Here is a 25,456-nt window from a genome sequence, read left to right as displayed (position 1 = left end):
ATCCCGACACCAAAAAATATATATATATATATAATTTATATGTTATTGTTCATTGTTATTTTATATATTGTTTAAAAATCTTAGGTCCTAGTCAGGCACAGTGGCACAAGCCTGTATTATAATCCCAACTACTCAGGAGGCTGAGGCAGGAGAATTACAAGTTGGAGGCCTAGCCTGGACAAGTTAACAAGATCAAAATAAAAATGAAAAGGGCTAAGAATGTAGCTCCATTGTAGGAAGCCCCTAGGTTCAATCCCCAGTACCACAAAAATTAATAAATATAATAAAAATCTTAGGTCTTACATCCAGAGGTTCTGATTAAAGAGATCTGGGGTGGAGCCCAAGACCATAAATTTTTTTTAATTTTTTAACTGATTTTATTTTTTAAATACATGACAGCAGAATGCTTTACAATTCTTATTACATATATAGAGCAAAATTTTTCATATCTCTGTTTGTATATAAATTATGTTGACACCAATTCATGTCTTCACACATGTACTTTGGATAATGATGTCCATCACATCCCACCATCATTGCTAACCCCCTGTCCCCTTCCCAGGACTATAAATTCTTTATAAATTCTTCATGTGATTACAGTATTTGGGAAGCACTAGTCCAGAGGAGAGTATAGAGCTCTGGGAATTAACATTCCTGACTGGTTCTTCATTTTTCTCTCCCTGGAATCAATCTCTCTCTCTCTCTCTCACTCTCTCTCTCTCTCTCTCTCTCTCTCTCCCCCTCCCTCCCTCCCTCCCTCCCTCTCTCTCTCTTTTTTTTTTTTTTTTGGTGGTATTGGTGATTGAATCAAGGGCCTTGTGCATGCAAGGTAAGCACCCTACCAACTAAGCTATAATCACTGCCCTCCCTGGAATCTCATTCCAGTTACCTTCTGAGAGTCAAACATAATTATCCACTTGGCTGGGCTTGGTGACACAGGCCTGTAATTTCAGCAACTCTTGAGTCTGAGGCAGGAAGATCACAAGTTCAAAGCCAGCCTCAGCAACTTGGCAAGACCCTGTCTCTAAATAAAATATTAAAAAGGGCTGAGGGGGAATGGGGTTGTGGCTCAGTGGTAGAGCGCTTGCCTAGCACGTGCGAGGCCCTGGGTTCTATCCTCAGCACCACATAAAAATAAATAAATAAAATAAAGGCATTGTGTCCAACTACAATTAAAAAATTGTTTAAAAAGGGGGAGGTGGGGCACTGAGGATGTGACTGGGGTTCAATCTCCAGTACCAAAAAAAAAAAAAGTATCCACTTGCTTGCAATAACATATCTTTGCTTCTAAAGGATTGATTTTGACATCAAAATACCTATCATCCATCTTAACTAACCCAGAAACAACCTGTACACACAAATGAAGGAAACTGATTATGCTCAGGTGATCTGGTTTAAAGGTTGGCTCCATGATTTAAATGCTTCAACAGGACAGTAAACTCTTCCTGAAGAGAAAGAAATGATTAGACTGATGGCCAATAAGAAAACTAAACCCATAAATACTGATAGAAAAAAATACTGATAAATACAGACCATAAGATGGGCTGAGGCTGTGGCTCAGTGGTAGAGCACTTGCCTAGTATGTGTGAGGCACTGGTTTCAATCCTCAGCACCACATATAAATAAACGAATAAAATAAAGGTCCATACATATAAAAATATTTTTTAAAAAAAGAAAATATAATAAGAAGGAATCACATAGCCAATCACATTATCTTTACCACCAGGTCCCCTTCCCATCTAGAGTGTTCCCCTCAGAGCCTCTCAGGCTGCCACATGAGAAGGAATAAGGGCTAGGGGGAGTGCCAGGATAAGGCCCTTTTTCCTATTCTTTATTATCTCCAATGCCCTTGAGTGCCTCGTCAGATTTTTTTTTTGGAATTAAGCCTTTGGTTTACAAGGTCAAAAGACCATGGAACATTTTCCAAAAATCATAACAAACTGAACAAAGAATTTTGTTATCCTAATTTATTATTCTAATGTTTTCTTCTGCAATTGAGTCTCCCCCTCTTTCATTTCTCTCTCCTTTTTTTCATTCTCTTGCTCTTTTTCTTCCTCCCTTCTTCTCTCCTTCTCCCTCCCTCTCTCTCCTTCCCCTCCCCTCTCCACTTCACCACACACAGAAAACCCCTTTTCAAAGGGGCTTTTTTCCAACTCAGTGAAGTAAAGTCTTTGCCCCTTTGTGGGGAAGGCTCATTAACATTCCCACAGCAGCATCTCTTCAAGGATTCTACTTTTGTAACTCTGTGGGGAGGTCAAGAGGCCACAGAGGAGAGGTAAAAGGGAAAAAAATGGTAAATGGGGGAGGGCGGAAGAAAGGAGAGGAGGGGAAAGAGTCCTTCCTTTCACAATAAAGCCAGTAAGAAGGAGGAAGGGAAAAATAGGAAAAGACGAAGACAGCCAAGATTCAAGAAAGAGACAAATACAGAAACCCCAATCTGTCCCCTTGGAGAATTCATAGACTCCTGAGAAAAGCAGAAAACTGTGTCTTCTCTCTTTTCCTCACAAAGGAAGTAAATGATGGAAACAGTGGGGTGAGAGGGTGACAGGATTTAGCCTATTATCATTGAAGAATTAGAGATTTTTCTTGGCCTCAGTGTCTCCTTCACTGGTCTAATAACAATGGCACCCGTGTGCCACAAGAAAGTAAGCGTAATGAATTAGACAACATGAGGAAAAAGAGTTCCAAGGGTGGAGGATGAGGGAGTCACATAGGATCCTAACCCTAAAAGTCTGGGAAAATAATGAAAATTCTATGAACTCCAAAGCTAAGACCAGAGTGCTTCCCAAACCTCTTCAGAAGTGGGTACCTGCCTCAGCTGTTAGCAGCAGCCCTCCAATCATCTTATGTCTTCCTCTCCTTTTCTTAGCATTTGCCAAACTAGCCTTCTGTAAAGGAAGAAATGCAGGAAACTTGAATCTGTGACCTAGGCTGTGAGCAGCTTTGCTTTGCTTTTCTCTGAAGATACAGCCATCAGAGATTTACATCACTAAACTTAAAAAGGGGTATGGTTTTCAGATGGTCTCTCACCTTAGTCAGAAGAGCAAAAATACATAAGGGCAAAAGAAGAAGACTCAGGTATTACAGCTGGAGGAGAGGGCATATTTGGCATAGTCTATGTTCAATATTATTCCCAATATTACTCAGATTTAGATAAAAACAGTATAATCAGAACAACAAAATGGCCTTAAGGGTACAGGCTGAATTGAAGATATCTGGCTGTTTGCCAAATGTATTGTAGCGATGAAGGATATCTTAAAGATCCAATTTCATATCAAAAAGAAAGTTCTTTACACAGAATCACTGACAAATTATTTGCAGCCTCTGTGTGAATATATTATAGAGAGCTCACAAACCCACTGGAGAGTCCATCACACTGTTAGAAAATTACTTTATGTTGAGCTAAAATTGCCTTTTACTGTGGGGCACCAAGAAACTTATCTGCTATATTCTTAGTGGCATTACTTTGACTATGAGAACTGGATTGGATTGGCACACAGAAAGACAATGTTCCTTTGCTATTTGAAGTGAAATTCCTTAAGATCAAGCACTTTAGCCCCTCCATACTAGCAGTCTGGTGTCATAATGTATCTTTACAATATGTCATATTGTTTCTTTAGAAGCACCTGGCTTCCTGGTCTATCTCTGTTATATCACAGCTGTACAACCCTGGATAGGTTACTTGACATCACTGAGCCTTTTGATTTACCTATCAAGGGGATTCCCACAAATCGGAATAGCCAAATCTGCTGTGATAATCTTGCAGACTTGTACTCTTCAAACTATGTGACATAAATGAAAATATCATGTAAATTATCTTCATACACTGTTATTATTAGAATACCCATCACTCTTCACTCAGTCTTTCTGCCAACCTTTCCTATCCCCATTTTCTCCTGGAAGCAGTTGACTTCTTAGCCTTTTAATCAGGATATATCAGACAGTTTTTTAGTTCAGTTTATACCCCCAGAAACAGCCACATTATCCAACAGAGGGGCACAGAATTAGGAAAGAATCAAAAAGCATTGAGAAGATCTTGGGGAAGAGTTAGAAAAACAAGTGAGGGGCAGTCTCTAAAAACATACAGCTCAGGGAGAGGCCAGGGCCCTCGCAGGGAGGAGAGGGTTAAATCCTTTCCTCTGCAGTACAAAAGAAAAGAGTGTGCGGAAAGATTAGGATTTTTGCTTTTACAATGGGAGCTGCAGAAGCCTAGGGAAGAAGCAGAGGGAAAAAAGGGGGCGTCTCCCCTTTAAAGACTTGCAGAGATTGAGAGAGAAAGAGAGAGAGTCGGAACCGGGAATCAGAGTCTGTCTGTCTCTGGGAAGGGGGAACATCTCTGCTTCACAGTGGTTTGCACTGGGGGAGAGGCGTCCGTAGGCTTCAGACCCACCCGGGGAGGAGATCGGACCAGGTCACCCCGGTGGAGACTAAGTGCATTGCCCCTCCCTCTCCCACCTCTCTCTACCCGGGAATGTCTCGGCGAAAGCAGCGGAAACCCCAACAGTTAATCTCGGACTGCGAAGGTCCCAGCGCGTCTGAGAACGGTGGGTGCCGGGGAGCGGTGGGGGGCCCCCGAGTCCCACCCTGCGTGGGTCAGGCCAGGGCAAAGGGAGGGCACTTGGGCCATGGGCGAAACTGGGGCGGGGAGGACTGGGTCGTTGGGGGTGTGGAAGAGTTGAGATGCAGAGAGTGAGGAGCTGACCTGCGCTGGGGAAAAGCCCCCCTTGGCTTTCCTCGGGATTCATTCTGTTTGTGTTTTCCTTGTTTTTCTCTGGATGAAATGGAGTTTTCAAACTGGCTCTGTCTCCCCACCCAAGAGTTTTCTCCCCACGTCCCCCTTTGCTCACTGGTCTTTGTGCCGTTGCTAAGTAACGTCCTCAGACCTGAAGACCAGTCTCTTAGGGGTGGGATTCCCCCCCCCCGTCTTTTTTTTTTTTTTTCTGGGGAGTTGGGTTGCAAGAGAATGAATTGGATAAACGTGAAGGTTCCCCTGAGAGACAAGAGAAAAAAGTTTCTCATTGTTGGGCTGAGCCTGAGAGCAGATCAGAGCTCCCAGAGGGAGAGAGCTAATGTCGGTCAGAATGCAGCCTGGTTTGGGGCGTTTATCCGTGTCATCTGGAGGGGAGGTTGGCCAACAGGTTTGCATGCGATTTGTGTTACAAGGGTGGTCAAATTTAAAAACAAACCAAAAAACATCCAAGATAACACACCTGCTAATATATGCAATCATTTTACAAGGATATCCCTGTATGTTTTTTGAGCAACAGAATTCCTGAGGGGCAAAATTATATGTATTCTTATAACATTTCAGGAAGTGAGAAGCAGATAATAGAGTGAGGAAGGTTTTAAGAACTAACATTTTTTAAAGCCTAAGAGACAGTGAAGGCATCGTCAGGACAAAAATTTAGATTTCCAGATGCTCGGGGCAGATGTGCTCACTCCAGTAAATCGGGATTTTCCAAACTTGTTTGATTGTGAATAGATCTGATCAAGGGTCATTGTTGCAAGAGTGCAGGTAATTCTTAGGATCAAGCAATTTTTGAACATACTTGTCAGGCTACATGTGTGTGTGCACACTGAAAGTCTAAAAGTCCTGGCTCAGAGATCAACTATTAGCAAATAGTTGATATACTCAATAATGTAGTATAGGAGTAGACACAAGGTCGCTGAAACCAGGTTTCAGGATTGTTTTTTTGCTGAATCCTGACTCCATCACTTGGTTAGTTGTGCAACCTTACTTGGTTTGCTTTACCTCTCTGTGCCTCAGTTTCTTCATCTATAAAGATGAGTATCCTAGCCACCTCATTAGATTGTAAGAATTAAAATGAGTTAGTATGTGTAAAGTTTTTTTTTTTGTTGTTGTTGTTGTTTTGGGAAATACCCAGGATAAATAAGTGCTTAGCAAAGCACCTAACATAATTAAGCATTTAATGCATGTGAGTATTGTTATTATCATTTTATGAGTGCAGTGATACTTCTGGCAAGTGTTGAAACATGACCAGGAACTTCTTGGGAAACTTCAGTATTTCTTTCTGAGACATGTGCCATGAAAGATCTAGGATAGTGTATTTGTAGTGATTAAAACTAATCATGGATTAAACTTGCCTTTCCACCCCTAGTGAAAAATGACTTCAGGTCAAATCAGTGCTTGAAACAACCTTGACAGAAGCGTTAAAGTTTGGGGTAAGACACATCCTCCCAAGTCATTGCTTTGCTGGATCCCACTGTGCCCATATTTAGAGGTTCTATGGTGGTGGCATCCTTCCCTCCTGAGACACATTAGCCCTCCTTAATGCTGCTATAGGCCGGATGTTTCCTCCTAGTGCTCTACAGGAGACTTCCCCTGGAGCCTCAGAGCTGCCTCACAGCCCTGCTCCCCTGCTGCTTCAATTGTAGAACTAAGCTGAACACACACCCCCAACCCCTATGAGGCATCCTCCTCCCATCCCTTCCTCCCATCTGCTCACCCATTCCCCATACCACAGCTGAGGAAGAGTCTTCTGTGAGGGAGTTAAAAGGTATCTTTAGCAACTGCCTTCAATGGATTCTCAAGCCCCTTGAAATGTAGCCCCCACTTGGGGCTATAGACACCTGGGGCATGAGAATGCTGCTACAGTGCCATTCTCATAGGAAGACTAGAGGCTTGAACCCAATGGAAGCAACAAATTTCATTTGAAATTTTGCCTTTGAGCTCAGCCTTGAGAACTTCTAAGGGTTTTCTCATCAGAGTTCCCCCTGAGAGCAAAAGATCTTACCTAGGCTACTTTCATGACCAGAAGTTTCATTGGGTCTCATTAGCAATTTGGGGTGGCTCACTAAATTCCTTGCTCACATAAGCTTATAATGTATAAATTCCCCTTTCCCTCCTTATTGTAGACAGGATCTACAAAGAATCCTTGATAATTATTTGCTTTTCTGCCCCAAAGCATGGCCCAAAATTAGAAAGGAAGGGAGCTGGAAGCAAAGCTCAATGGTATAGCACTTGCCTGGCATGCAGGCAGCCCAGGGTTTGATTCCCTGCACCATCAAAGAATATAATGGTGGTGGTGGGGGGGTGCATCTTGAGTACTTAATTCAGGACTTAGTCCAGAACACACTATATATCCTTTGGCATATGTGTTAAATTATGGTCATCATTGTGAGCATCACCAAACATTTATTTAGTAGCCTAGAAAGTGCCACAAATGTTCTCTGGAGTCTTTTTCCCCCCTTTCTTTTTCTTTTTTTTTTTTTTTGGGGGGGGGTGAGGTGGTGTGGTACTGGGGATTTAACTCAGGGACACACTGCTGAACTGTATCCCCAGCCTTTTCAAATTTTAATGTGAAACAGGGTCTCATTAAGTTGCTGAGAGTCTCACTAAATTACTGAGGCTGGATTTAACCTTCCCCCCAACCTGCCATGCCATACTGGGGATTGAATTGAACCCAAGTACATACTAAGCCAGCGCTCTATGTCCTTGAATTTTGCATTCTTCTGCCCCAGCCTAAATTTTAGATATGTGCCACCCTGCGGGCTTGTTGCCCTCTTTTAAGCAAAGTTTACCACATAAGAAGCAAATGCTGAGCTTTTGTTAAGTATTTTTAAAACTTATGTTTGCAGTGACCTAGGAGAACACCAAGAAACAGTCAGAAAAACCTGTTTTCCAACCCTGTGTTTGCTCAGCTTCCTGACCAGAGCACCAAAACCTAATAGTTATTGCACAAAAGTGATGAGCAGGAAATAGTCAGTTTACTAAAAACTCTAGGGGCGGGGGGCGGGGGGGGGGACTTTCCCCTGCAGAGTCTAGAAATCTGAATTAGAGAACATAAAAGATGTAACTGGGGAAACTGCAAACTAGTACATCTGGGAAATAAAGAAAGCTATCAGAAACCCAGATATTTAGTGAGAAGGAGAAACCAGGACAACAGCCAAAGAGATCTAGAGGGAGAGAAAGAAATACTTGAGATGGAAGTTGGCAGACAGCAAGAACAGCAAAAGGCAAAGAAGGCAAAAATAGAGTTTTAAGGTCTCTGTTCTCTTTATTTTTACATCTAGAAGTAGAGTTTCATCTTTTAGGCATTGAGCCCCTTGGGATGTTCAGCTGCAGGTCCCCTCTCACCCTTCCTCAGAGTAGGGATCAGAAAGAACACATTTTTCAGTAGACAGGAAGCAGCTCAGTCCAGGGCAGTCATGCTCGCATGCACATCTGAAATCCCAGTGGCTCCAGAGGCTGAGGTAGGAGGATCATGAGTTCAAAGCCAGCCTCAGCAATGGCAAGACACTAAACAACTCAGTGAGACCCTGTCTCTAAATAAAATACAAAATAGGGCTGGGGATGTGGCTCACTGGTTGAGTGTCCTTGAGTTCAATCCCTGGTAAACTCCCCCCCACCCCCCAAAAAAAGCCAGCCTCAGCAAAAAGCAAGGCACTAAGCAACTCAGTGAGACTCTGTCTCCAAATAAAATACAAAATAGGGCTGGGGATGTGGCTCAGTGATGCTGTGCCCCTGAATTCAATCCCTGGTACCACCACCCCCACAAAACAAAACAAACAAACAAACAAAAAAATGCAACTCGGGCAGGGCATGGTGACTCACTCCTGTAATCCCAGCAACTCAAGAGGCTGAGGCAGGAGGAACTTGGGTTCAAAGCCAGCCTCAGCCATTTAACAAGGCCCTAAGTAACTTAGCGAGACCCTGTCTCTAAATAAAATATAAAAAGGGCTAGGGTGCTAGGGATATAGCTCAGTTGGTAGAGTGCTTGCCTCACATGCACAAGGCCCTGGGTTCAATCTTTAGCACCACAAAAAAAAAAAAAAAGGGCTGGGGATGTGACTCCTGGTTGAACACCCCTGTGTTTAGTCCCTGGTACCAAAACAAAACAAAACAAAAAACCCAAACAACAACTATAACAAAAAACCAACTCAGTCCTGGATAGGGCACTAAATAAAGAAAAAGAAGCTGGGCAGTGGCATGTCTGTAATCAGCTGTGGTAAAATATAGATAACAAAATGTATCATTTTAACCATTTTTCTTTCTGTGTTTTTTTTTTTTTTTTTTTTTGGTAGCAGGGCTGGAGATTGAACCCAGGGCTTTGTGCATGTAAGGCAAACACTCTACCAACTGTGCTATACCCCAAGCCCCCTCTTTGTTTCTTTTTTGGTACCAGGGATTGAACTCAAGGGCACTTAACAACTGAGCCACATCCCCAGTCTTGTTCTTTTTCTTATTTTGAGATAGGGTCTTGCTTAGCTGCTTAGGCTTCACTAAATTGCTGAGGCTAACTTTCAACTTGCGATCCTTCTGCCTCAGCCTCCCAAGCCACTGGGATCATAGGCGTGTAACACTATGCTCAGCCATTTTAAGCATATAATTCAGATATATTAAGTATATTCCCCATGTTAAGTAACCATTACTATCTATTTTTCAGAATTTTTCATCATCAAACAGAAACTCTGTACCTAGTAAACAACAGATCACTGTTCTCCCCTCCTGCAGTCCCTAGTAGCCTCTATTCTATTTTCTTTCTTTTTTTGGTACTCGGGATTGAACTCAGGGGCACTCTACCACTGAGCCACATCCCCAGCCCTATGTTGTATTTTATTTAGAGACAGGGTCTCACTGAGTTGCTTAGTACCTTGCCATTGCTGAGGCTAGATTTGAACTCAGGATCCTCCTGCCTCAGCTTCCTGAGCCACTGGGATTACAGGCATGCACTACTGTACCCAGCTTCTATTTTCCTGTTTCTATGAATTTACTAATTCTAGGTACCTTATATAAATGGAATCACATACTATTTGATTGAGTCCGTTGGCTCAATCAAAGTGAATAAACCAACCACACATTGGTTTATTTCATTTAGCGTAATGTTTTCAAAGTTTATTCACCTTGCAGTATGTATCATAACATTTATGATTAATATTTGTGGAGCCTTCAGGTACTATGCTAGGCCATTTTTACATTCTTCTAGTTTATTCCTTATGGCTGTTATCCCCTATATCTAAATTTAAAGAAGAGAAATCCAAGTTTTAGAGAGATTAAGATATTTTCCCAAGATCACAAAGATGAAAAACGTTTAAAGCTAGAACTTCAACTGAGGTCTAAATCATTGTGCTAAATGAAAGGTTCAGCTCTCTAACACCCCTTCCAACTCCCAAAATGGTATGTTTAGTCCTTTGATTTCAGAAAAATGTCCAATGAACCCACCCCCTTTTTTTTTCCTTTGATACCATGGATTAAACTTAGGGGCTCTTAGCCACTGAGCCACATCCCTATGCCTATTTTTGAATTTTATTTAGAGAGAGGGTCTCATTGAGTTGGTTAGCACCTTGTCATTGCTGGGGCTGGCTTTGATCCTCCAGTCTTAGCTTCCCAGAGCCGCTGAGATTATAGGCTTGCGCTACTGCTCCTGGCCAGTGAGACCCTTTAAAAATTTAACCTACTATATTCCAAATCTGGAAATAAGTATATTTTCCTCACTTAACACCAAGTGCACAAATCATTGTCTCTCTTTGTCTACTGTGTTGCACAGGCATAGGTGCATTAGTAGATTTGGGTGCCCTAATTTGGTTTGGCAAAGGACCGTGTGGCGGCGGCGCATTTAGGGGAGAGAAGTGAGGAAGAGAAGAGGGGACATTCTGAGATGTAATCTTGCAACAGTTACAAAAATTAATGTATATACCAGATGCAGTGATGCACGCCTGTAATCCCAGCCGCTGGAGAGGTTGAGACTGGAGGATTGTGAGTTCAAAGCCAGCCTCAGCAACTTGAGGTGCTAAGCAACTCGGTGAGACCCTGTGCCTAAATAAAATACAAAATAGGGCTGGGTATGTGGCTCAGTGTTTGAGTGCCCCTGAGTTCAATCCCTGATGCCAAAATAATAATAATAATAATAATAATAAATTATGGAAGCTACCAATTAGTGTTGGTCCAATGTTAAAAACAAGTAAGTTTAGGCAGGTGCTTACATAATATGCTTTGCTTCCTTTGTAGCTGAATGATGCTCTAACTCTGTAACTTTTCATCTTACAACTAAAGATATGGCTTAGCTGGGCACAGTGGAGCTCACCTGTAACCACAGTGGCTTGGAAAGCTGAGGCAGGGGGATGGCAAGTTCAAAGTCCTAAGGAACATAGTGAGACCCTGTCTCAAAATTAAAAATAAAAAGGGCTGGAGATGGAGATGTGGCTAAGTGGTTAGGCGCCCCCTGGTACCAAAAAAAATTAAATAAACATACAAACAAAAGGCCTGGGGATGTAGCTCAGTGGAATATCATTCCTAGGTTAAATCCCTAGTACAAAAAAAAAAGAAAGATGACTCAACTAATTTTTTTTTTAGTTGTAGTTAGACACAATAATACCTTTGTTTTATTTATTTATTTTTTATGTGGTGCTGAGGATTGAACTCAGGGCCTCACGTGCTTGCCGAGTTCTCTACCTCTGAACCACAATCCCATCCCTTAACTAAAATTTTAAAAGAAATAAATATTGAAGATGAACATGCCCTGGGAAAAGCAATACAGTTGCTTAGATTCATAGTTAGATGTAAATTATATCAAATTCTATTTTTTTAAATAGAATTTTGTTTCATCAAATTCAGATTTTTTTTTTCACCAGGAAAGGACACAAAAAAGCTTAAGTATGATTGTGGACAGAGTAGAAAGGGAGCCTGAGGGGAAAATTTGCCACTGAGCAGCTCCTTTTTTGCCTCTATTCCAATTTTGATTAGGTTTAGTTTGTGAGGAACAAGGTGGAAGGTTTGAAGGGAAGGATAGTCCTCTAATACTGTAGTTCTCATCCTTGGCTATATGTACATTATTTTGCTTCTTTGCTTCTGTCTTTGTTTTTGTTTTTGTTTCTTTGGTGCTGGGGATTGAACCCAGGCCTTCCCTCATGCTAAGCAAGTATTATACCACTGAGCTACACTTCCAGCCCCTTACTTGTACACTGGAATCACTGAGGAGCTTTTCAAAAATACTAATCCCTGGATCTAACCCTTAGGGATTCTTACTTAATTTAGTTTAGGGCATGGCCTGAACATCAGAATTCTTAAAAGCTCAGGGTAATTTTGAATTATAATTGAATTATGTTTGAATTATAATTGCTACAATGTCCAATAGTTTGAGAACCACTGTTCAAATATGCTTGCTACACTTCCACACACAACCCACCTATTTTTCTCTTTGTTCCCCCTAACCATTCTCTCCCAAGCCTAAAGCCTCAGTGTGATGGGGCACCAAGTTTAGAGGGGGAAGCCACCTGGTTTCCTTTCCCTTTGTCATTTCTGCTCTTTGTAAATTTAAACAAGCATGTCCAGGTCTTAATTCTATATCTACCCTAGACTCTGATGTGACCTCACTTTATCTGCTATCTAGGGACACCATAACCAGCTTAGTTTGTTCCTGTGTTTGTGACTTTATTCATGTCTGCATAAGAATCCTGTCCCCCTTTCAGGATCTACAGTGAGTGTAAAGTGCTGAGAAGTGGAGGGTTCCTCTTACAGGTGGCTGTTGATCTGTCACCTTTCACCAGGGGCTAAATTTACCTTAAAGAAGAGTGCAGATCAAATTTCGCATCAGAAAGCACGTTTCATTAAAGAGTAAAAAAGGGGACAGTGTTTCCCAGGAGAAGATGAAAAGAAAAGAATTTCTTTTCTTGTCAGAAGATTTGACAAAACAGTAACTGGATATCAAATGTTCCATGCTAATTAACAAATGCTCAGTAGAAAGTCTCCATCTGATTCCCTCTCCCTTACTCAGGCCAGAGAGCAAATGGCAGGTAGGAGCCACACAGGGCCCTTTCTCTAGCCACACAATGTGATGTGCTTGAGAAAGCACTGGATAGGAGTCAGAATTGTGAATGCCTGCTTCAGTGAGTTACTGTGTGAACTTGGAAAAGTCACTTAACCTCTCAGAGCTTCAATTTCCTTATCTGTAAAAATAAACCACATTGTATTAAGCTGTGACTTTCTGTAATTAAAACAGACCCTTTCTTCCTTATTTGGAAGGGCCAGGTCTGCAAGTAGAGAACCCACCTGTTTCAGAGCTGTGATTCAAAATGCTAAGATCCTTAAGGTTACCTGAAGTTTCAAAATATAATTGATTGTAAGATGGTTTCAGTTTGTAAAGACAGGCAAAATTTATGTTGAAAATACAGTGGATGTTATTAATATTTTAATTGGGTTGTATCAGCTCTCCTCCCAATGACTCCTTATCCCTGACATATGCCAATATTAACCAATATCTTAACTCAGAAATTAATAAGGTTGGGGATGGTGGTGTAGCTCAGTGGTAGAATGCTTGCCAAGCATTCATGAGGTCCTGGATTCAATCCCTAGCACAGAGAAAAAAATTAATAAACAATACAAAAAACATCTCATTTTAGTATATGTGTGTTTTAGGTTAATTTGATTATTTTGCATTGACAATGTTAGCTCTCTAATCCATAATATTTAGGACTCTCCAAACTTAATAAGGCCCATATAAGGGCTGGGGGTGTGGCTGAGCCATTCCTAAAGTTCTTCCTAGCATGCTCAAGGTACTGAGTTTAATACCCAGACCACCAAAAAAAAAAAAAAAAAAAAAAAAAGGGAGGGGGGGATATTGGGATATAGTTCAGTGGTTGAGTGCTTGATGCAAGGCCTGGGTTCATTTTCTAGCACCAGAAAAAAAAAAAAAAAAAGAGGAAAAGAAAGACAGGCTGGTTATACTACTACCACTTTACAAAAAGGGAAATGGTAAATAGATGAAGGAAAAGAAGTCAAGTAGAGAAAGGAGAATGAGGGGCAGGTCAGGAGAGAATAGGGAGGATCATGAACTGAAATGGATTTCCTTGGATGTGTGAGTTTTTTGGGATGAACTACTATTTATACGACTCTAATAAAAACAAAAACAAATAACAACAACAAAAAAAGGGAAATAGTGGCATAGCATGGCCTCAGTTTACCACCCAGGCAAGGTGAGTTTACTGATGCCCAAGCAAACCACAAAACCAAGGACCTGTGATTACTTTGTGTGTGTGTTACTGGGGAGTGATCCCATGGGTGTTCTACCACTGAGCTGCATTTATTTTTTGAGAGACTGGATCTTGCTAAATTGCTGAGACTGGCCTGAGCACCCCTCCCCATCTGGGATTACTAGAAGTAGCAGAAATTATGTCAATACTTCTCAAATGTAAAATAGTGGGCTGGTGTGGTGGCATGCGCCTCTAATCTAAGCTGCTCCTGCTCTGGAGGCTGAGACAGGAAGATCTTGAGTTCAGTCAGCCTCAGCAATTTATTGAGGTCCTATGCAAATCAGCAAGAACCTGTCTCTAAATAAAATCCCAAAAAGGGCTGGGGATGTGGCTCCGTGATTAAGCGCCCCTGAGTTCCATCCCTGGTACCCAAAACAAATAACAACAACAACAAAAATCAAATGTTAAATAGTGTTTTAGGAATTAGAAAACCTTTAGGACTCATTTCAAGGCAGAAAGGGAATGCAGACTACCTGGCCCAAGACTCATCTTATTTAGGGGCTGGGGATGTGGCTCAAGCGGTAGCGCGCTCGCCTGGCATGCGTGCGGCCCAGGTTCGATCCTCAGCACCACATACAAACAAAGATGTTGTGTCCGCCAAATACTAAAAAATAAATATAAAAAAAAATAATAATAAAAGACTCATCTTATTTAGCCCTACCTAACCTCTTGCTGAATGTGAGGCACCTCCATGGGCCAGAGCAGGTGTCAGTCAGGTCCAGGCATTCAAACCAGGTTGTTGGGGGGAAACGGATTTAGGAGAGGCTGCCTGGTAGCTCCTACTGCATTTTCTCCATTGTTTCAGGAGAAGTTCCCCTCCCCCCCAGCTGGGTGGGTCTCGGTAGGCCTCTGCAGGCAATCTCCTCAAACCCACTGTCGGTTATAGGGACAGTGTGCAAGTGTTGAAAGAGAACATAGGGGACAGAGAGTAGAGATGAAGGTACTAAATAGAAGACCGGCTTCTTAAATAAGCATGAACTTTATAAATTAGGTGTTGGCCCGGTGGTCTGAACAGTAGTTTGCATTCAGCTATTATTCTGGGGGAGGAGGGGAAGAGAGTGAAGGGGCTTCGTATTCCACAGACAGAAGACCTAAAATGACTTCCTTGGAAATTCTACCTTGCAACCTCTCACCAAGTGAAACTTCTTTTGTGGAGAGGGATTGGGGGGGGGGAGGTAGTGTGAGAATGGAAGTGAGGGGCAAAACTTGGGAGTACGAGGGGGGGGGTTGCTGATGAGGAGGACGTTTGGGGCTCCTCCTCCCCCTCTGGCCCTGAGACCCCTAAGAAGATGAGACTACCCTTTCTCTGGAAGCCACGTTTTCCAGGCTCTGCGGATCCTTTATCCAAAGAAAAATAAGAGAAGCCTATCGCCTTGCTCTATTGAGCAGGGCTACGTTTCCCACTGTGCCCCTTGAGCTTAGGCGGAGGTGGGGGGGGGCGGGCCTGGGCAAAGGCATCTGGGAACGAGGGGGAGCTGGCAGAGGATAAGGAAAGGTGGACCCCCACCGTACCTCACAGCACCTGACAATAAGCCTCGGGAAACCCTCTGAAGCTCAGGGCTCCTGCCCCCACAACCCCCTAAGTACTGTGGCTCGCGTCTCCGGCTCTCGCTTCCCTCCCCAGCAGCTCCTCCCCACAAACTCTCCTCCCCCATCTCCCCTCTCCCCTCTCCCAGCTTTCTCGCTCCAGCTCCTCCCCTCCTCCGCGCCTCCTCGCTCCCCTCCCCCTCCGCCGCTGCTCCCAGCCCCCGCCGCCGCCGCCGATCTCCATCTCCGCAGTCTGGGCCGCTGGGTGCAGAGCCTGCCGCAGCCCCGGCGGCCACGGTCGCTTCCTCAATCGTGATACCCATTGTCTCCCACCCCGTCCGGCCCTCCGCTTCCCCGACAACCATGGCGCACGAAGCCGGGAGGAGCTCTCGTCTTGGGGGGCCCTGCGGGGAACCTGCGGAGCTCGGAGGTGCGGTAGGGCCAGGCTCCGGCAGAGGTGAGGAGGGAGGGGACGCGCGGGGGTAAGGACTTCAGGTGGGCGGGATACAGGCATAATTCTCTCCATAGGTTGCAGTCCTCACACCCATTCCCCCTCCCCAGGGCCAAGAAAGGGGTGTTGGGGGGGGGGGTGAGGTGACGGAGGAGGGAGTGGAGTGTGCGTGACCACCCCCCCCCCTCTTACTCGGGTGAATCTCTTCACGAGGTTCAAGACTGAGCTCTAGCCTTATGCGTGGCTTAAATAGTGAGCTCATCTCCCCACCCCCAACTTGCGGCTCTGTTGTTAATTAGAGCCTCTGTTTAGCCAACCCAACGCACCACCCACGCTCTCTTCTTGTCCTCTTCCCAGGTGATGCTAGCGAGGAGGACCACCCCCAAGTCTGTGCCAAATGCTGCGCACAATTCACGGATCCAACTGAATTCCTCTCCCATCAGAACGCATGTTCTACTGAACCTCCTGTAATGGTGATAATTGGGGGCCAAGAGAACCCCAACAACTCTAATGCCTCCTCTGAACCCCGGCCTGAAGGTCACAGCAGTCCCCAAGTCATGGACACAGAGAACAGCAATCCTCCAGAATCCGGGTCCTCTGGGCAGACTGATCCCACCTGGGGCCCAGAGCGGAGAGGAGAGGAGACTTCGGGGCATTTCCTGGTCGCTGCCACAGGTACAGCGGCTGGGGGAGGTGGGGGCCTAATCTTGGCCAGTCCCAAGCTGGGAGCAACCCCATTACCTCCAGAATCCACTCCTGCACCCCCCCCTCCACCACCTCCCCCTCCACCCCCAGGTGTAGGCAGCGGCCACTTGAACATTCCTCTGATCTTGGAAGAGCTGCGTGTGCTGCAGCAGCGGCAAATCCATCAGATGCAGATGACTGAGCAAATCTGCCGGCAGGTGCTGCTGCTTGGCTCCTTAGGCCAGTCCGTAGGTGCCCCTGCCAGTCCCTCAGAGCTACCTGGGACAGGAACTGCCTCCTCCACCAAACCCCTACTACCCCTCTTCAGCCCCATCAAGCCTGTTCAAACTGGCAAGACACTGGCACCTTCATCCTCTTCCTCCTCCTCCTCCTCAGGGGCAGAAACTCCCAAGCAGGCTTTCTTTCACCTTTACCACCCACTGGGGGCACAGCATCCCTTCTCTGCTGGAGGGGTTGGGCGAAACCACAAGCCTGCCCCTGCCCCCTCCCCTGCCCTTCCAGGCAGCGCAGATCAGCTGATTGCCTCACCTCATCTGGCATTCCCAGGCACCACAGGACTACTGGCAGCACAATGTCTTGGGGCAGCCCGAGGCCTTGAGGCCACTGCCTCCCCAGGGCTCTTGAAGCCAAAGAACGGAAGTGGTGAGCTGGGCTATGGGGAAGTGATGGGTCCCTTGGAGAAACCAGGTGGAAGGCACAAATGCCGCTTCTGTGCCAAAGTATTTGGCAGTGACAGTGCCCTGCAGATCCACCTCCGCTCCCACACCGGTGAGAGGCCCTATAAGTGCAATGTCTGTGGCAACCGCTTTACCACCCGTGGGAACCTCAAAGTGCATTTCCATAGGCATCGCGAGAAGTACCCACATGTGCAGATGAACCCACATCCAGTGCCAGAGCACCTCGACTACGTCATCACCAGCAGCGGCCTACCCTATGGTATGTCTGTACCACCAGAGAAGGCTGAGGAGGAGGCAGCCACGCCAAGTGGAGGTATGGAACGCAAGCCTCTGGTGGCCTCCACCACAGCACTCAGTGCCACAGAGAGCCTCACGCTGCTCTCCACTGGGGCAGGGACTGCCACAGCTCCCGGGCTCCCTGCTTTCAATAAGTTTGTGCTCATGAAAGCAGTGGAGCCCAAGAGTAAAGTTGATGAAAACACTCCCCCAGGGAGTGAGGGCTCAGCCATCAGTGGAGTGGCAGAAAGTGGCACTGCAACCCGCATGCAGCTAAGTAAGCTGGTAACTTCGCTACCAAGCTGGGCACTGCTTACCAACCACTTCAAATCCACTGGCAGCTTCCCCTTCCCCTATGTGCTAGAGCCCCTGGGGGCCTCACCCTCTGAGACATCCAAGCTGCAGCAGCTGGTAGAAAAGATTGACCGACAAGGAGCTGTAGCAGTAGCCTCTACTCCATCAGGGGCCCCCACCACCTCTGCCCCTGCACCTTCATCCTCAGCCTCTTCTGGACCTAACCAGTGTGTCATCTGCCTCCGGGTGCTGAGCTGTCCCCGAGCTCTACGCCTGCACTATGGTCAACATGGAGGTGAGCGGCCCTTTAAATGCAAAGTGTGTGGCAGAGCCTTCTCCACCAGGGGTAATCTGCGTGCACATTTCGTCGGCCATAAGGCCAGTCCAGCTGCCCGGGCCCAGAACTCCTGCCCCATCTGCCAGAAGAAGTTCACTAATGCTGTCACTCTGCAGCAGCATGTTCGGATGCATCTGGGGGGCCAGATCCCCAATGGTAGTACTACACTCCCAGAGGGTGGAGGAGCTGCCCAGGAGAATGGCTCTGAGCAATCTGCAGTCTCTGCGGTGGGAAGCTTCCCCCAGCAGCAGTCACAGCAGCCATCACTGGAAGAGGAATTATCTGAGGAAGAGGATGAGGATGAGGAAGAAGAGGAAGATGTGACTGATGAAGATTCCTTAGCAGGAAGAGGCTCAGAAAGTGGAGGTGAGAAAGCAATATCAGTGCGAGGTGACTCAGAAGAGGCATCTGGGGCAGAGGAGGAGGTGGGGTCAATGGCCGCAGCAGCCACAGCTGGGAAGGAGATAGACAGTAATGAGAAAGCAAATCAACAGTCTTCTCTACCTCCACCTCCGCCTCCACCTGATTGCCTGGATCAACCCCAGCCAATGGAGCAGGGCAGCAGTGACGTTTCAGGAGGCATGGAAGAGGTGGGTAAACCAGAGAGGAGCTCAAGCCCTGAAACACCACTCAATCCAGAAAGAGAAGGCACTGGCACCCCCTTGGTGGAGGAGCTGAGCTTGCAGGAAGCTGGGAGAAAGGAGCCAGGAGAGAGCAGTGGCAGAAAGACCTGTGAAGTGTGTGGCCAGACCTTTCCCATCCAGGCAGCTCTGGAGGAGCATCAGAAGACACACCCCAAGGAGGGGCCGCTCTTCACTTGCATTTTCTGCAGGCAGGGCTTCCTTGAGAGGGCTACCCTCAAGAAGCATATGCTGTTGGCTCACCACCAGGTACAACCCTTTGCTCCCCATGGCCCTCAGAATATTGCTGCTCTTTCCTTGGTCCCTGGCTGTTCACCTTCCATCACTTCTCCAGGGCTCTCCCCCTTCCCTCGAAAGGATGACCCCACAATCCCATGAGCCTGTTTTCTGTACCTGCTTCCCTTTGATCTAGGGAACAGAAACTGTGAGCTCCGTAGAAGGACCTCCAAGATTTATGAGCCCTTATTTCATCTTTTTGCTCTAAGTTCTTACATCGGTGTCTCTAGTGGCTTTTCTCTAGTCCCTGAGCTTGGAAATTATTGTGCTTACCAGGGGATGGTCCCCTAAAGAATTTTTCTTCCCTCTTCATTCTTTTACCTGAGGAAAATAGGTTATGTAAGGCTTCACATTCTCAAGGGGAGCTTCTCCTTTTCCCTCTCCCTTTTCCTCTGGCAGGTGCACCTAAGCACTCTTTGGAATTGCAGCCCAGCCCAAAGGGGCTGGCAGCTGTCTCTGGAGTGCTACTCCTCACTGATGACCAGGATTCTCTCCAGGATTTCTTGTCCCAGGACCTTCTGCCTAGCTGGTGATGGCGGGGGTGGGTTCCATACTTTCTGCAACCAGTGCAGAGCTTTCCAGTCACATGGCCTGCTCACAAAGCCCTGGAGTTCCACCTCCATCTCTGTTACCACTTTAGACCTAGTACCATTAGTGCTGTTTGGTCCAGGAACTGTAGTGGAGAAGGTGGCCCCAACGATGGAATCCAGAGAAGCCAAGGAGAAGACAGCCTCCTTTCCTATTTTAGCCTCGTGTATTTAAGGCAGTGTCTAAAAAGCCCATCAGAAGAAAGAAGCAACAAACTGCATGTTCCTTCTCTCTCCTCCTGCTTCAGAAGGTGCTGTCAATGAAGATGTTCCAGTAATTAGTGATTTTTTACCCCAGGAGGTAGGGAGAGATGAAGGGCATAAAACACTCTTCCTAGTAAAGCCTTTGAGAGTCACATTAAAGCAAAGGTGTTGTCAGGTCAGTATGCCACCACATCTCCAACTTCTTAGTCATCAAGGATTTTTGAAGTTGAGAAACAAGCAGATTTCTTGCCAAGAGATCTCTTATAGAGTATTTTGGGAAATATGAAGTTAGTTTGTATCTTAATAAGCATTATTGGTGAGGGTGGTTGTGAAGTAATGGAGAGTTGAGGAATGTTGCTCAAGTATAGGGCTTGCTGGGAACTTACCTGATTAAGAAAGGGATATGATATATATAAAGGAGGGAACCTTGCATTCTTGTGAATGTGAGCATTCTCATGAAAGTTCTTTTTGGGCTACTAGTGACATAGTTTGCAGCAGTGCACCAGGGGAATCATGGGGGATTTCCTAGCACTAGTGTGCTTCTAGTTTTAGATAACTCCCTCCTTTATTACCTGGCCCCTTGTAATTTCCTCATCTTCCCCTCTCAAAACCCATTTCCTCCCCAGTTTGCGTGATCATGGACCAGGGCTTATGTCTTTGCCACTGTCTGGTTCTTAGAGCCCCAGACTTTGGGAGACAAGCTCCAGGTGATTCCTTCCTGCCTTTCTGTCTTGTAATGAGATGTAGTGTTTACTCTTAACATAGGATTTTTGGGAACAGGAGTTCTGAGGAGAGAATGAGGGTTCTCCTCTGAGGTAATGGGCTCCAATGCTTCCTAACATAGTGAAAGCAGACAGGGGAGATACTAGTGTCTTCCCCTCCATCATTAAAAGTGTTTTGATCAAACATTTGTGTGTTTCTCCTTATTTCATGACTAGCCAGCAGGGGTGTGATATGGGCATTCCTAGTATGGAGATTCCCTTCCCACCTACATCTCCTGCCAAAACTGAACATATGGTGTTGAAATATTTACTCAGCCTTGTCCTAAAACAACCTCCAGTGAATATAATTTTCCTGTAGAGTTCATGTCTTCTAAAGGTAGAAATTTGCCCACTGTCTCTGGTTGTTGATTAGGTTTCCTAAGTTTAGCAGGCTTTTAAATTTTATTTTGTTTTGTTTGGAGGTTGGAAGCTGTTGGTCAGGCTTTCCCAAACTCCAGGCCAGCATGTCTAAATCAGTAAATCTGTAGAACCAAGATGACTCAAACTTTATGATCTTTGAGATCTGATGTAACCAGAAAGGGGTGAAAAAAGTAATCCAACTCTAATAACATACCAATTAAAAAAGAATTCTTGGGGATGGAGCTCAATGATAAGGTACTTGCCTAGCACATGTGAGGCACTGGGTTCGATCCTCAGCACCACATAAATAAATGAAAGGTTTTGTGTCCATCTACAATTAAAACAATATGTTAAAAAAAAAAGTTCTTAACATTAGGAATTCAGAGGTTGGGATAGAGCTTAAACAGTGCTTGCACAGCATGTACAAAGGCAGCGGGCAGAGGGGGGCGAGGGTGTTTACAGCTGCTTAAAGCTCTGGGTTCAATCTGTAGTACCAAAAAATAAAAAAAGCAGAGGGGGTGAAATGAATTTTCTTTTTTTCTCTTTTTTTTTCTTTAGTGAAGTTCAGATTTGTCTCTAAGATCTTACTTTCCTGGGTAAAAGTAAAAAGAATTGAATTTCCTGGGCTGAAGGTATAGCTCAGGGTAGAGACATGCTTAGCGTGTTTGGGACCCTGGATTCAAACCCCAGGACACACTATCCTCCCCCAGACCTGAAATTTAAATTTCCTTAATAGTCCAGAATTAATTTTCCTTAGTTAGATGATCATATCACTGAATCTTGGTGCCGAAGAGATTAAACTAATAAAACCATTTGCCCAATGTCATTTGTTCAACTGGTGGCAAAGTTGGATTAAGAGCCCACGTGGGCAGAATGAAGCCTTGGCGCTATTTCCAGTGATCAAGGATGGTGCTTGCTTCCTGCTACATCAAGGATCCATCCTGCTACATGGTACTTGTGGAAAGATGGAAAGAGGTGAGTAAACCTTTTCTTCAGTTCAAGGTAAAGAACTGATAATTGATTCTAGTTACCCCCACCAGAGCAGAACAGGTCCCTTTGAACATATACCATGAATAGGGACACATGGGGCTCTTGGAAAGTCGATTGGGGAAGAAAATACTCTCTTTAATTCCTGGCAAAGCTGTTTTTCCTTTCTATGGAAAGAGGTAGGTTACGAATCCTTCCATTCTTTTCCCCACCCCCAATGGACATAGATAATGCTATTTAATTAAACCAGACTCAGCCCCCTCTTTAGGTGCCAGTTCCCATTATGGTGACAGCTGTCAGTGAGGATTCTATTGATGGAGACTTCCTGGAGCAGTGCAGCTCTAAGCCTTCCTCCCTGCTCCCTTTCACAGCTCTACTCTATTTTCCCCTCTGTCTGCTATGCATTCTTTTCCCTCTCATGTCCTGGTTTTTCTTTTCTCATTAACTTACCTGACAGTTTTTCTTTCTTTCCCCCACTCCCCTCTTCACTTCTTAATTTATTCCTCTTAGAGCCTTTAGTTTTGATCTAAGGTAGTGGGCTCTGTCCCCACCTTCAGACTTAACATTTCTCACTGTCAATTACTTCTCACTGCATCACCTATTTGGAAGCTGAATTAACTTGTTGGAATGAGTATATAAATAAACATAGTTTGTACATTTACTTTACATGTAATAACAGGACTTATATAAAGCAAGTGATAGCTTCATTTGTTTTTATTAGTGCTATATGTTTTACATAATTGGGTTCATTTTGACATATTTATAAATGCACAATTTGCCCTATTTCAGTCCCCAGTACTACCCCTGTGCTGCTGCTTCTCCCTCCCCCTTATCACCTTTCTCTATTGGTATTCCTTCTGTTTTTTAAACTTGTGCATTATAGTTAGGCATTAAAGTGGAATTCATTGTGATATATTCATACATAGTATAATTCTGCAGTGCCTTCCCTTTCCCAAGAGATAGTTACTTTTCTCATTTATTTTTGAGTATTTACCTATTTCATCAGCCCAGCATTTGTTAGGTACAAAGTTAAATAAAACACTTCTGCCCTTAGGGATCTGTGTAGGAGGAGAGAGAATGTAAGGAGATATTTTCACGTGGTGGTAATAAGCACTATGACAGTTATGAACAATGTTCTGTCAAATCCCAGCAAGGGAGATAATTAACTCATAATCCAATGTTGGAGAAGGGGCAGGGGATGTACAATTCTCTTAAATTTGTCTTTCATAATAACCACTCTGAAATATAGTAACTGACTTCATTCATACAACCCACCAATGCAGTTACCATTTAAGAACCTACATAAGCTGGGTGCAGTGGCTTGGGAGGCCAAGGCAGGAGGATTGTGAGTTCAAAACCAGCCTCAGCAAAAGTGAGGCACTAAGTAATTCAGTGAGACCCTGTCTCTAAATAAAATACAATATAGGGCTGGGGATGTGGCTCAGTGTTTGAGTGCCCCTGAGTTCAATCCCTCATACCCCACCCTATCCCCCAAAAAAGAAAAGAACATATATAAGATCCATAATTCTTTGTCAGACACAGATGTGTTTCTTTCAAGATGCCCCTTCAAGAAAACTGGCTAGCTACAATCTCATTGTTTTACTATATGACCAAAAGCAAAATCCTCATTAGGATTAGTTGATCTGTTCACTGCTAACCCCACCCCAATCCACCCCTTGAACTGAGGATTGACCTCAGGGGTACTCTACTACTGAGTTACATCCCCCAACCCTTAGCAGATGAAGTATAGCTGTACCACTATTCCAGACCCTGGTTAAAAATTGAGCAAGGGGCCAGGCATGGTGATGCAAGCCTGTAATCCCAGCTGCTCAGGAGGCTGAGACAGGAGGATCATGAGTTCAAATATAGCCCCAGCAATTTAGCGAGGCTCTATGCAACTCAGTGAGACCCTGTCTCTAATATAAAAAAGGACTGGGTATATGGCTCAGTGGTTAAGCACCCCTGGGTTCAATCCCTGTTTTTTTTTTTTTGTTGTTGTTTTTGTTTTTGTTTTTAATGAACAAGGTACAAGAAACAAGAGCTTAGCATTTCCATGGGACATCCCTCTTTATGAGAAATCTGTTCTGGAACTCCCCACTGGACATCGAGGTCTGACAGATCTCATTGCCCAATTCCACTTTCTCCTGCCTTTCCTTTTTTAGGGGTTATTCTCCAATAAAACTTGTTATTCCTGTCTCAACATTTGCTGCTCAGAATTCATTTTGTTTCACTCCTGAAAAAGACCCAGATTCTTTTCTTTTTGGTACTGGGGATTGAACCTGAGGGCACTTTACCACTGACTTCATCCCCACTCCTTTTTATTTTTAAATTTTGAGACAGTGTCCTTCTTGATAAGTTGCTGAGGCTGGCCTTGAACTTTCAGTCTTCCTGAGTTCCTGGGATTACAGGCATGTACCACTGCACTGGTTTCCCAGATTCTAATTGGTGCATTTTTGTCTCTCATAAATTCCTGCACCCGGCATTCCAATTACCATCCTTGGAATTGAGTCAACCAACAAACATTATCTCCTGATCCCCAACCAGATTTCACTAGTTTTACTCTCAGAGCCCACTTTGACTTCCCTTTATAGTTCTCGTTTCTAACCTTATTTAGTAATTGTAGATTAACTGGGTGCAGGGGTGAATTCCTGTAATACCAGCTACTCGGGAGGCTGAGGCAGGAGGATCACAATTTGGCAAGGCCAACTTGTTCAATACTTTAGCGAGACTCTGTCTCAAATAATAAAAAGGTCTGGGGATATAACCCAGTAGCAAAGTAAGTGCACCTCTGTTCAATCCCCAGTAGGAGGGTGGGATATGAACAAATTGACTAATCCTAAAGGGCATTTTGCTTCAGGCATATAGTTAAAAAAATGGGTATGATCAAGATTTAAGGAAAACAAAAACATTCTGCCAGAGAACCAAATAAGGTATTCATCATTTGGTCAATACTGTGACGATTCCAGTAATTCATTACTATGTAACAAACCATTCCAGAACCCAGTGACTTAAATAATGTATTTATTTATGATTCCGTGGACTCCTTGGGCAGGCCCTGCTAGGATGGCTGGCTATGCCCCATGTGATGAGAACTGTGCTCATTCAGGCAGCTTTGATTTGGGTTGGAGGATTTGTGGCCTCACTCCCAGCCCCTAGGGTGGAGGGCTATATTTTTTTTTTCTTTTTCTTTTGGTACCATGGATTTTGTTCAGGGGCACTCAACCACGGAGCCACATCCCCAGTTCTCTTTTTTATTTTGAAACTTGGTCTTGCTAAATTCGCCCATTATTGACCTCAGTCTTGCAATCTTGCCTCCTCACAGGCATCTGGGATTACATTCAGTTTCCTTGTAGTCTTTCAACCCCTAGGGTCTATGATGGTAAC

General features: G+C 44.6%; 1 protein-coding gene across 3 annotated transcripts; it reads left to right on the top strand.

Moving 5' to 3' along the window:
- The first annotated feature begins 4,236 nt into the window (after positions 1-4,236).
- On the top strand, positions 4,237-19,781 carry Sall2 (spalt like transcription factor 2). Of its 3 annotated transcripts, none has more exons than XM_058577781.1 (2): positions 4,237-4,544; positions 16,325-19,781. In XM_058577781.1, the coding sequence occupies exons 1-2, from the start codon at positions 4,472-4,474 to the stop codon at positions 19,273-19,275; spliced, it is 3,024 nt and encodes a 1,007-aa protein (XP_058433764.1). In that variant the 5' UTR covers positions 4,237-4,471; the 3' UTR covers positions 19,276-19,781. The 3 variants fall into 3 exon arrangements, with proteins under 3 accessions (XP_058433764.1, XP_046297037.1, XP_046297036.1); XM_046441081.2 differs by lacking the exon at positions 4,237-4,544 and adding an exon at positions 15,726-15,946; XM_046441080.2 differs by lacking the exon at positions 4,237-4,544 and adding an exon at positions 15,726-15,973.
- The last annotated feature ends 5,675 nt before the right edge of the window (positions 19,782-25,456 follow it).

The sequence above is a fragment of the Marmota monax genome, unplaced genomic scaffold, assembly GCF_021218885.2.
Source record: "Marmota monax isolate L192 unplaced genomic scaffold, Marmota_monax_Labrador192_F-V1.1 WCK01_AAM20220418_F8-fsc00017, whole genome shotgun sequence".
NCBI classification, from domain to species: domain Eukaryota; kingdom Metazoa; phylum Chordata; class Mammalia; order Rodentia; family Sciuridae; genus Marmota; species Marmota monax.
The sequence above is the reverse complement of the archived record's forward strand: the minus strand, read 5'-3'. Positions and strand labels throughout refer to the sequence as shown.